Source organism: Heterodontus francisci, chromosome 20 (assembly GCF_036365525.1).
Source record: "Heterodontus francisci isolate sHetFra1 chromosome 20, sHetFra1.hap1, whole genome shotgun sequence".
NCBI classification, from domain to species: domain Eukaryota; kingdom Metazoa; phylum Chordata; class Chondrichthyes; order Heterodontiformes; family Heterodontidae; genus Heterodontus; species Heterodontus francisci.
Window position 1 is genome coordinate 44,802,256 of NC_090390.1, and position 13,314 is coordinate 44,815,569.

General features: G+C 40.4%; 1 protein-coding gene across 4 annotated transcripts in view; it reads left to right on the forward strand.

The window, feature by feature from the left end:
• Positions 1–10,204: 10,204 nt before the first annotated feature.
• Positions 10,205–13,314, forward strand: part of LOC137380605 (serine/threonine-protein kinase 32C) — a 389,529-nt gene continuing 386,419 nt past the window's right edge. For all 4 annotated transcript variants that reach the window (XM_068052681.1, XM_068052684.1, XM_068052686.1 and 1 more), the window contains exon 1: positions 10,205–10,806. In XM_068052681.1, the coding sequence (XP_067908782.1) occupies positions 10,755–10,806 (52 nt within the window). In that variant the 5' untranslated portion in view covers positions 10,205–10,754. The remainder of the gene's footprint in view (positions 10,807–13,314) is intronic.

The following is a 13,314-nucleotide window of genomic DNA, read 5'->3' on the forward strand; positions in this document are numbered from 1 at the left end:
AAGATTTGTTTAATAATAAATTGATAATTTTGTTGTTTATTAAAGAAACCTGGGATAAAAATACAGTCTATGATTGACTGTAACAGTAAGTGGGAAAATATTTAAATATATTTGTGACCTATGGAGAAGTGGAACTAGAATAAACAGTGCAGTCCTCCCACCTCAGTTGTAACAACATATCTTCATAACATTGAAAAGATTCAAACTCAACTTTGTAAATATCCCAGACTGCTTGCTTGAGGCCTAGATGGTGAATAGTATATGCACTGTTCTTTCCCTCCCTGACTAAGATAAAAGTTTCCTCTGTTGGCCACTTAGAACAGTTCTATACAAATTATTTTTGCCAAACTTAATGCAGTTCCCTTTAGGCATTGGCATGCAGTACAGTTGTGTCCCAGTTCAACAATAATTGTGCAGCCTTATTTAAATAGGACACAGATGGCCGGTGAGAGAAATAAAAAAAAAACAATCACACTGATGTAGGAAGGAAGTTGTGGTCTTCTGAAGTTGTGGTTGAGAGAGGGTACGGGGAGATTTGTACCTCATCTGAGAAAGCTTGCTGCTTAGACACTTACATTTACAAAAATAGGATTCAGCAAGCCCATGTCATAACATCGCAGCTTTGAAGGCAGGCTGCACTAATGGGAGTCCCATTCTTCTGATTTGAATAGCCAATTGGCTTGCCCAAAAATTTGGCTTATAGCATACTTGATTGCAAGCATAAAATCCAGAGTCAGCAGGCTAGAAGGTTCTGATCGCATATGAGAAGCCTAAAAGGAATTCCCATCTTCTTTCAACAGCAACTCAAACAACAGTCTCATTTTTAAATGAGGATGCTAGATCCCAGGACTCCTGATGTGCTCACTTTAGATGCGTGAAGTCGGTTCTGTAGGTGACACTACAGCCAGAGTGAAAACTAAGCAAAATGAAACCATCTTTGGGAGGTGGTCTCACATCTCCCGGTTGTAATGTGGCTTAACTGGAGTATAATACTGGCTTTGTGTCACTCCAAAAGCAACAACTTGCATTCATACAGTATTCTTCACACTGGAAAGATGTCGTAGACTGCTTTGTGCAGTGAAAAAATGTGCACCAAGTAGTAGGGAAAAAATATGTAGAAATAGAATTAAAGTATGGAGCCAAAAGAACAATTTTTTAAAAGCAGGGAGGGAAGAGGTAAGGCAGAGGGATTTTAGTAAGCATTTACAGTGTACAGTGGAATGACTGAAAGAGTGGATACCAATAGTGGAGCGAAGATGATGGGCAACAAAGGATAGACTGACATTGGAGGAGCAAAGGGTGTGAACAAATGCATAATGATAGTCTCAAAGATAGGGTGGAGTGAGGATACATTTATGGGTAAAAACAAGGAATTCAAAAGGGCTCACGGAACTAGTGCAACCTAATAAAAAACAGAGCAATGGAACTATGGGACATTGACTGGGTAAGGATGTATTTGCTGTGCTATACTCAATGATTCACAACTTATGAAGTTTGAGCATTTGTGAGATAGATTCTTAAGCTGGTGGAGGAATGGATTAGTTTTGGCAAAGGTTTTCCAAAGGTAGAAGAAGGCGATGTTTGTTGATAGAACAGATATGGGGAAGAAAGTCCAGCTTGAGATCAAATAGCACATCTAGGTTCGACATACCAGTCTTAGCCAAAGGTGGCAATCAGATGGGTGATTGTGGTGGTGGTGGGGGGAGATGGGGGTGGTTGTTGTGGGATTAATGGAGTTAGGAAGAAAGGTATGTAGGAGCTGGCAGGAATACATTTAAAACCACTTTGTATTTTTGCAAAGCAATACAGTAGTTTAATGCTTTCTTCTTCCTTGTGCCACTGTGTCTGAAAGGATGTCAGAAATACGTGAAGTTGCTCCCATACCTGCAAAAACAAATCATGCTTTTTTTTAGCAGAAAGATAACCCCTAAAGATCTATTGGAAACAAAAGTAGGACATCTGATAACCCACAGGCAAATGTCTATGGGAGTAAAAGAGAAAAGGAAGTGCATCTTGTTACCTGATTAGCAGAATACAGTGATTTTTAAACTGGGGCACTGCAGGTAAAACATAACAGACAGGATCTGTGTATGCTTTATAGGAGTGACATCATCTCTTTAAGATTTTATAATTGTATTAAGCTTGTGTGGAGTTGGTACTTGTGAGTTAATGAGACATGGCATTTCTGCTGTGTTTAGCAAAATATGATAATTGCATTATTTCTACTCCAATTACGACACAGAACAAAATAAACTATTCTGAAAATATATTGAAAAAAACTGACAGGAAAGATGTGATCACCATCTGGGAACACTAATTATTTTATTAAAAATGTTCGGTTTTAACACTGGGAAAAGAAAATAATTTTAAAATAAAAAAGTACTATCCATGTAAATTACTCAAAAATGCCACAATCTCCTTTCATAGAAAAATGCCTGGACCACTGCTTCTGTTTGCTACTTTGAACTGACAATAACCTGTTTTACTAAAATGTTCTCCAGCACGCCATGCAGGTCTAGTTTCCACCTACTATGTAAGGGACTACCAAAAGATGGCTCTGTTGGTATTCCTGTCAGCTTGATTCAGTTAGCATTGACTCAGTCGCACTTTCACCTATAAATCAGAAGGTTGTGCGTTCAGGCTGTATTATGGGTACCAGGATCTAATCCAGGATGTCCCTTCGGTATGGCATTGAAGGAGTGCCACATTGTTTGAGATGCTGGACTTACAATTCTATTTTCCCAATGTTGCTCTGCCAAGATGGGTAAAGCCTGGCGCGGTATAAAATTAAAACCCAATCTGGGCCCGACCCGACCTGACCCGACCCGAGTCCGAGCCCTTTAATTTTTTTTTGGATCCGACCCGACACGAATCTCCTTCATCTGTTCCGGCAGCAGGCTATTCCTGCAGCTGGAGTTGTGGGGAATCATGGGTAAGCCTGATCCTGTGACTTTGCGGAAGCAGTGTCCCGCCTGATCTGACCCGAGCCCGAATGTTGGACTCGGAATTTCGAACCGACCCGACCCGAACCAAACCCTACACATGTAGTCAGATCTCGTCGGGTTCAGGTCGGGTATCCAGGCTTTAAAGCTGGGGATTCTCTCCAGCACTAACCTTGCTGTAAATTGTGAGGTCAGCCCATTTAAATATCCATGGTCATTGGCTGAATGCAACTTCCATGTAACATCTATGACTCTATGAGAGTGCTGCACTGGGAGGATTTGGAAGTTGTCAGTTGAAGCCTTCAGGAAGGTAAAGATAGGAAGCAGCAGTCTGGGGGAGCAGCAGTTAAGTATGAAACATTTTGAAAGATTAAGTAGACTGCTGGTAAACTGTAGAGTGAACCTTAGCTCAGCAGTAGCATTCTTGCCTCTGAGTCGGACAGTTTTGGTGCAAGTCCCACTCCAGAGACTCGAGCGCATATTCTAGGTTGAAACTGCAGTAATGAGGGAGTGCTGCACTGTCGGAGGTGCCATCTTTTGCATGGGATGTTAAAATGATGTGCCGATTCCTCTCTCAGGTGGACGTAAATGATCCCATTCACTATGCTATTCAAAGAACAGCAGGGAATTCTCCCTATTGTCCCAGCTAATGTTTAGCCTTCAACCAATGCCAGTAAAACAAATTATCTGGCCATTATCTCATTCCTGTTTGTGGGCTCTTGTTGTGCTCAATTTGGCGGCTGCATTTCCTATGGTACAACAGTAACTACGCTTCAAATATACTTCATTGGCTGTAAACCCTTTGGGACATCCTGAGGTAGTGGCACATGCTATATAAATGCAAATCCTCCCTTCCTTGCTTCCTTTCTTCCCTCCTTCCCTCCCCACTCAGGTGGCTTTTAAACATCCCATAGCATTATCTGAAGAGGAGCAATGAGGGCTCGGATGTTCTGACCAACATTCTTCCTTCAATCAACACAATCAAAAACAAATTTTCTATTCATTCAGTCATGCTCTGTTTGTTTGTCCTTGGCTTGCTAAGTTTACTTAAATAACGACTATGTTTCAAAAGTAATCCATTGGTTGTAAAGTGCTTTGAGTCATCCTGTGCTTTATAATTGAAAGTTGTCTCAATTTTTCTTCTCAGTCTCTGAAGGTGCATCACAAAATGTCAGTAACTTTACTGAGCTCCTATTTTCTAAATGCACTCTTGGGGAGAACCCTGCAGCATTTGCTTCTACTTATACATAATGGCAAAATATCAAGTACATAACTCCTGTTCCTTTGCCATTAAAAATATTTTGAACAAATTTACTCCAATGATGCACTTTTACAACGTTAAATGAAGTTCCAGTTTCTCAAGTAACTCTTCATACATTAATCTCTCCTCACTTAAGCCAATCATGTGTTAATGATCAAATCATGGTCGGAAGCAGTAATCGCCTCTGTTTAAAGGCAGGATACTAGGAATTAGATGTTTTGAAACCACTTTATTGGTCAGGTCAGAAGTTACAAACTTTACTTGCAAATACTGGAATAGTCCTGGGGGCCTCCTGTAAATGCTAAAATACTCCTGGACATCCCTAGGAGAGACAGTGTTAGCTACCCAAAAGACAACCAACAGCACTAATGTTGCAGATGCACTTAATATGCAACATTCTGGTGAGTTAATAGCACATCACAAATATAGAAACCTTATGACAGATGGAGAGATATCTGTTTATCCTTGGGATCCCCTGCGATACCCTTGTAAGCTCCCTCAGGTCCAGTGACCTTAATTTAAAAGTCAATGACTTAAGGTGGTGAAGCTGGAGCTGGATGCTCAATCATACTTTGGACTACCCCACATTCCCTCCTGGCCCACTCCAATATCTAATAAACTACCAGTAATTTCCATAATATTCCAAACAATTCAGCAGCATATAAAATTTAATGGGATAATATCTTTGTTAAAACAGCAGACAGATGAATTTGAATGTGTAAATTGTTCTTACACTAATACCACAAGCAGGTGTTTTAGGTTTTGATTCTAATCACGACACACAGATTTGCGAAAATCTAATACATCACATGATCATTCAAATCACACTGTCACAGAAGCTCAAAACCATCTGTACTCATCAAGCCTTCAAACCACTACACACAGTGGCAACATGATCCAATGTTCTTACACTTACAGAAAGTTTAAGCCCAAGCTTGCAAAACAGAAATAAAACTCATCTGCATTTAGGTAACAAAATGATCAATGTTTTATTTCAATCTAACTTAGATTTATCTCAATTTTTGACTTAAGTATTCTATGTCAAACACTACCAAACTGCATCATAATAAGTGCAATATTACAACTATTATGCATCTTAAATTTACACACAGACATAATTGGAAAATGTGCATCTTAAGTCTCATTAAAAAATTTGGGAATCCAAAAGTTATTGATATTTTTATGTTAAAAATGAGTTAATTATAAAAGGAAAATTTTAGAGTTCCATAGATAACTAAAATGGAGATTTATTTCTGTAATTTCCCGTATGGTTAGTTTTTCACCCTCAGCTGTAGGATAATCATAGAATCATACAGCACAGAAAGAGGCCATTTGTCCCATGATGTTTGTGCCAATTCTTTGAAAGAGCTATCCAATTATTTCCATTCCCCAGTTCTGTACCAATTGCCCCGTAAATTTCTCTTTTTCAAGTATATGAGAAACAGCGATTAGAATTCTGGTGTTTTCCTGAAACTTGAAAGAAGGGAAATGAAATTGGAAGTTTCTGATTTTCCCCTGTCTCTGAATATTTGCATTTGGGTCCTGCCAGTGGTGGGATATGTCAGTCCAGTTCCAGATAACATTTCTTTAAAATTTGCATTTTTTTTACATTAACCCTAGAAATTGTTTTCAAAAGTTTCCATTTTTCTACTTAATGCGCAAGTATTCAATTTAACATCACTTTAAACTGCATCCTAAAATACATTCTAAATTGCCATTAGATATCATAGCATGCTCACACTCTATGTGGATTGAGAGAATGATTAGATTTGTGATATTAGAAGCTTTCTTATTGGAATCATTTTGGATGATGGCAGCTGTCCACTATGTTCCTTTTATTCAATTATGATGATGTCTTTGTGAAATGAGTTACAGTTTAGTTGTGTACACATTTCATTGTCAATATATCAGGAGAACGTAAAATGCTTGGAAATATACAGCAAAAATGTTTTGTGTAACATTATGCTACAGAAAAAGAATTGATGGTATTAATCTCATCACATATCTGAATATCTCAAATGTGGGTGATGTATTATAGAAGGGAAGATCAAGGAGTTCACTAATCAAAGGGTATTTGACACATCACTCATTATTAAAGAAAAACTATAATAGGTTAGAAAGGAGTAATATGGTTCAAATAAATATACTTAACTCACATCCTGGTGGTAATTTTAAACTACTGTAAACATATACTTACCAGCTAGCGACTTCAGCAAATTTTCAGTACACAGGTTGTAATGCAACACACTTGTATAAAGAGGTCAGTTGAGTGTTGCTCTTATTTTGATTTCCCAAGACAATCTGCAATAGTTTAGGAATGTTATGAAATGCACACCAGAATACACGGATAGTATAATTCCTCAAACAGACAAAAATAATCCTATAGGAGGATGGCAAGATTACAACAAAATCAGTTGGCATTTATATAGTGCCTTTACATCTACAAAATGTCTCAAGATCCTTTACAGAAAAATAAAGTAAGATTAAATGCCAAGCCACGCGAGAGAGAGGCAACAAGAGGTGACCGAAGGCTGGGTCAAAAAGGTGGGTTTTGAGAAGATTGATAAACAAGAGTAGAGAGGTAGAGTGGTGGTGGGGTTTAGGGAAGGAGTACCAGAAAGTAGAATAAAGGTGACTGAAAGTTCTTCCATTGATGGTGGGGCAAAAGGAGTAGGGAAGGCGGGGGGGTGGTGGGTGGGGGGGTGGGGGGTGCGGGAATTGCTAGAAGGCCAATTGGTGACTGAAAGATGTGGGAGGCTGGGGGGGGGGGTGGGGAGAGAAGACAAGGAGTGGTCTGAAGACAAGGACTTGGAAGCTGTGTAGATCAAGGATGAAGGTGATAGATGAGTGAAATTTGGTGAAGGACAGGACACAGGCAGGTGCATTTTGAATCAGTTGGAGTTTGTGGAGGATAGACAACGGAAAGCTATCAAGAAGAACATTGGAGTAATCAAGTTTGGAGGTGACAAAAGCATATACATTGTGACTAAAGGTTTTCTTTTTCTGCTGAATTTACAATTTTTTTGTGTTGTCTGAATTTGTTCCTATTTAATGAATGTCCTTGTCAGAAGATGTGATAGAGGAGATTTGTAATCCTGATGTATTTAGATTCAAATGATGAATTCCTGAATCCCATTACTATTTATCCACCCCGGACTGTGTTGTTACAGATAGTCTCCCATTTTAACTATTTTCATTTCTTTTTTTCCCCTTCAGTATTCTCCCCTCCACTTCTGAAGCTGCTGACCCATGTTAGCATCTGATACCTCATCCAAGTGCTCATTCTTTATCAAGTGAGTATTGGAAGATTATTTGATAATGGGACATGACCAACAAGGTGATTTTGATTTAATTGTAAGTCCACAAATGCACACTTTCAAGCAGTGGTCAATAGATAGCAATCAGGAATAGCAACAATGGCCGATTTCCCCCAGCCCCCATCCTCACATAATCATAACCTCTCAAAACTTTAAAGACCTCTATTAGGTCATCCACCAGCCTTCTTTTTCCATCCTCTCTTGATAGGTATACTCCTACATTTCTGGTATCATCCTGGTAAATATTTTTTGCACCCTCTCCAGTGCCTGTGTATCTTTCTTATAATATGGTGACTAGAATTATATACAGTACTGCAGGTGTGGTCTAACCAACAATTTTAGTGTAACTTCTTTACTTATCAATTTTATTCCGCTAGAAATAAACTCTGTGTTGCTACTTTTAGTGATTTGTGTATTTGTACTCCCAGATCCCTTTGCTCCTCTACCCCATTTAAATTCTTATTTTCTAATTAATATGCAATTTCCTTTTTTTCTTGCCAAAATGTAATACCTCATCTTTATCTATGTTGAAATTCATTTGCCAATTATATACCCATTCCGCGAGTTTGTTAATATCTTCTTGTAATTTGTTGCAGTCCTCCTCAGTATTGACTATCCCCCACCCCTCAGTATTGACTATCTCCCCCACCCCTCAGTATTGACTATCTCCCACGCCCCTCAGTATTGACTATCTCCCACGCCCCTCAGTATTGACTATCCCCCCCACCCCTCAGTATTAACTATCCCCCACCCCTCAGTATTGAATATCCCCCCCGCCCCTCAGTATTGACTATCTCCCTGCCCCTCAGTATTGACTATCCCCCACCCCTCAGTATTGACTATCTCCCCCACCCCTCAGTATTAACTATCCCCCACCCCTCAGTATTGAATATCTCCCCCGCCCCTCAGTACTGACTATCTCCCTCGCCCCTCAGTATTGAATATCCCCCCGCCCCTCAGTATTGACTATCCCCCCCGCCCCTCAGTATTGAATATCTCCCCGCCCCTCAGTATTGACTATCCCTCCACCCCTCAGTATTGACTATCCCCCCACCCCTCAGTATTAACTATCCCACACCCCTCAGTATTGACTATCCCCCCCACCCCTCAGTATTAACTATCCCCCACCCCTCAGTATTAACTATTCCCCACCCCTCAGTATTGACTATCCTCCCACCCCTCAGTATTGACCAGCCCCCACCCCTCAGTATTGACTATCCCCCCTACTCCTCAGTATTCACTATCCCCCACCCCTCAGTATTGACTATCCCCCACCCCTCAGTATTAACTATCCCCCCCACCCCTCAGTATTAACTATCCCCCACCCCTCAGTATTGACTATCCCTCACCCCTCAGTATTGACTATTGTCCATCCAGAATATCATCTGATATTTTGAGAAAAAAATGTTCTTTACATCAGTTAGAATATAGTAAAGATCCAAAATGACAGCTTTTTGTCAGGTTTACCATTAAAGAATATTTACACCATTAAGAGAAAATAAATTAGAGGCAAAATAATCAGAGCCAGGGTGCAAAGTTAATGATAATTTATCTTAAACAATTAATTGAAATATGGTAGAGCAAAATGGAGAACATAATTTAGCTGCATAATCATACTTCAGGAAGGGGCCATATGATAATGCTCCCAACATGCATAATAGCAATGAGTGGAGTATGGTCAAAAAGATTAAATTCCTATTGAACTGTAACAGCTTGCTTGCTATCTGTGCTCAATATCAAAAGCATATTTATCTGGGAGTTAATGCATTGCAACGAAGAATAGATAGAAATTAGCCTTTTAGTGAGCAGCAAACTCAGTGTAACCTTGTTACTTGGATAATTCACAAGTAGATCTTTTAGAGTGAGCTATTAGAAGTCAGTTTAAGATTGCCCAGCAGGTAGTTCAAGGGGAGCTGTCACTGCTTGCATGTAGGAAGACTAATGGTTACAGGGATTTTTGAGCTATCATTTTGCTGAAGACCGTTGAATTGCGGATTTACACAGTTGTTCGGTGTTGAAGGATGATGGATGTTTGATAAGGATGTGGGAATAGTAGATAATCGCTGGATAGGAAGTTGGAAGGACAGTGCATGCATGTGAGAAGGATAATATGTGGCTTGCCAATGCTGTACACAGTCCTTGCACATTCATGGTTTTATACCTTAGAGGAAGGACATGAGTTGCACATGGATTTTCCAAGCCGATTTGCAGAGGCAGGATCTGCTGTGTTCAAGAGGATTGGCCGTTGAACGGCCCTTTGTTGATTTGGACTTTACAAGATTTGGCCTGGTTTTGCTCAATGTTTTCAGGGTTTTACTCTCTTTTTTTGTATCCAGGGATCCTTGAGATCTCTTAAATTCCACACCACTGCAACCTTAGTCTTGGTTTGAGATTATGTTTCCCTCTGTAAGTGGCACACGAGAATTCAACTGGGAATAAACAAGTCTAATTGCCTTCACAATATAAATAATATTTACAAAATCACACATCCCTCCAATTGTGCAAAAACCCGAATCCAATGGTATACTCCCACCTCTACCCCGAAAGCAGCCACCCCGCTTGTCGGTTTCTCTGATTGACTGGATAAACAGCCAATGGGTTTAAGGGCTCCCCGGAGGGACGGGCAAAGTAGCCAATGAGCGCAGTGAAGGGGGCGGAACCTGGTGGCGACGAGGTGGATTACGATCACGTCGTGCTTCCACCTTGTACAATGAGCAGCCCGGTGTGAGGGGCGGCAGTGCTAAGCCACATACACCCGGCAAAACAAGGCTAGGCTGAGCTTTCACAGCAACACTCTTTGTCCAGCTACCATCTTTTGCAATAAGAAAGAAAATATTCATCCATCGTTAAAGTTGTGCTTTCAATTTTGGAGCCATTTCCACCTTATTATAGGGAGGAGAGGAAGGGAAAAACAGCCAAACTCCTTGCTCCCCGCAATGTACCAGTGGCGGTTGTGTTGCAAGAAGCAAACGGGCTGCCTCCAAAGCCACTGCCCGAGTGCCCAGGACTGCAGCTAGTAGTGTTTCATTCAGCTTCCGCCTTACCAAGTTGTACATACATAACCTTAAACAGATCAGGACCATATTGTGATCCGCACGTTATGGCCGTGAGACACAAGCGGTGAGTGACTGGAAGGAAATGCTCGCTTCCAAGTACGGCACAGCTCTCCTCGTGTTGAACCAACTAAGGAATGCCAGCGGCTCGGCTCCTTAAATGTATCAGAGGTGAGAGAGAATGGGAGCGAACAGTTCTTCAAAGCGGCCAGTTTTTGATGAAAAGGAGGGCGGTAAGCACCGAATCGTTTTTGCCAATTGATTTCTGCTCTGTTGTAGTGGGGGTGATGTTGATTTCCACATCCCTGTTTGTGTCTACCTGTAATAAGATAATTCTATTTAATGCAATGTTTTCACTATAAAGTACATATAAATAACTTTTTGGGAAAACACGGTTATGGGGAGTTTTAATATCTATTTGGAAACTTATTTTTCCACTCTGCAGCCGTCACTTGTTCTACTTATTTAGAATAACAAATAGAACATAAAAAGCGTCATGAAGCTGTTGTGGACAGATGTTGTGTCAGTCCTCGTGTATTCATCATTGAAACCCCGAGAAGAATCCAAATACAGCACAGCAGACTCTTCGGAAATACATTAATCACGGTTTTTCTATATATAATGCTCAATTTTTAACCAGATGTAGAGCCGGAACCATGATTATGTATTTTTTTAAGCACATTTACTGCACTTCTGAACAGGATTATTACATTGATGCCTAATTGGATTTGTCAGTAATATGGATAATGCTATAATGGGTATTTCTTTAATGCTGCAGCATATTTTATTGCCAAATCTTTCCTGATATAATGGATGCTAATCTGCACACAATGCTGTTTGCGAGGCAAACAAACCACACTGTAATTGCAGTGTGCAAATTCACAATGCGTGCATTTTAGTAGTACTAAAAACTTTATAATACCCGTTTGTGAAACAAGTTTTAACAATGCAATTTTTCCTTTTGTCTATGCAAGATAATGAACTTTCAATATGTTTATTCCTCGCTTGGTGTCTGAGATTGTTTGGAAATGCATTATTGGTGAACAATAAAAAGGTGACTGCACATTTATCCGAGATGAAATAACCAGCAGAACTCTGATTAAAGTTGTGTAGTTTATAGCTGAATGATAAAGTATGCAATCTGGGTGATATATTACATTGGCCCCTGTATTGATAGAAAAAACAAAAAGTATAAAATACATGAAAAAAAACTACCTTTGATGTTTTGCTTTTTGCTGCTGTTTTCTTTCTTAACCACTTGATGTACAGCTTCCTTTCTATGAGGGTTTTATCATGCACAACATATGTTCTGAAGATCTTCTGTACCATTGGTTTGGTGGTGACAATGTTAAATTCCAACTGCACCCACTGGCCATTGTGATTAATGGTTCTCTCTCCTCTCCTTTTAAATCTGCCATCATTACCTCTTCCGTCAAAAAAAAACCATGACCCCTCCATCCTTGCAAACTACTGCCCCATCTCCAAATGTCCCTTTCCTTTCCAAAGTCCTTGAACTTGTCACCTCCCAAATCCATGCCCATCTTTCCCGAAACTCCATGTTTGAATTCCTCCAATCAGCTTTTCACCCTGGCACAGTACTAAAACAACTCTAATCAAAATCACACTGACTGTGACTGTGACAATGGTAAACTATTTCTCCTCGTCCTGTCTGCAGCCTTTGACATGGCTATGCCAATGCCCTTCAATGCCCGTCTTTCATCCTCCAGCTAGATAGTTCTGCACTCATCAGGTTTCATTCACAGCAGTGAGATAATCTGATTGGGGGATAAATATTGGACAGGGCACCAGAGATAATTCCTCTGGTCTTCCTTAAAATCATAGAATGGTTACAGCATAGAAGGAGACTATTTGCTTCCGTGCTGGCTCTCTGCAAGAGTAACTCAACTGGTCCCACTTCCCTGCCCTCTCATAGTCCTGCAAAATTTTTTCTTTTCAGATACTTATCCAATTCTCTTTTGAAAGCCACAATTGAATCTGCTTCCACACACTCTCAGGCAGTGCATTCCCCATCCTCACCACTTGCTGTGTGAAAATGTTTCTCCTCATGTCACCTTTTGGGTTCTTTTGCCATTCATCTTAAATCGGTGTCCTCTGGTTCTTGACCTTTCCACCAATGGGAATAGTTTCTCCCTATCAACTCTGTCCAGAACCCTCATGATTTTAACACCTCTATCAAAGCTCCTTTCAATCTTCTCCTCTAAGGCGAATAGCCCCAGTCTCCAGTCTATCCACATAACTGAAGTCCCTCATACCTGGAACCATTCTTGTGAATCTTTTTTGCACCCTCTCTAATGCCTCCAAAAATGCCTTAAAAATAGTGCTATGAGATCTTCTATGCCCAACTGAAAGAGCAGACAAGGCCTCAGTTTAACATCTCATCTGAAAGAAGACACCTCTGACAATGCAGCACTCCTTCAATACTTCACTGGCATGCCAGCCTCTTTTTTTTGTGCAGGATTGGGACTTGAACACATAATCATTTGACTCAATGGCAAGAGTGCTACCAACTGACCCATGGCTAACATGGAAGACAAAAACCATTGTCTTTGAGCCCTGCCACAAAATCCTTTTGATAGCTACTGACTCCATCCCCCTCTCTGGCAATTGTCTGAGGCTGAATCAGACTGTTCACAACCTTGGTGTCATATTTGACCCTGAGATGAGCTCCCGACCACACATCCATGTCATCACTAAAGCCACCTTTGTAACAGCGCCTGACT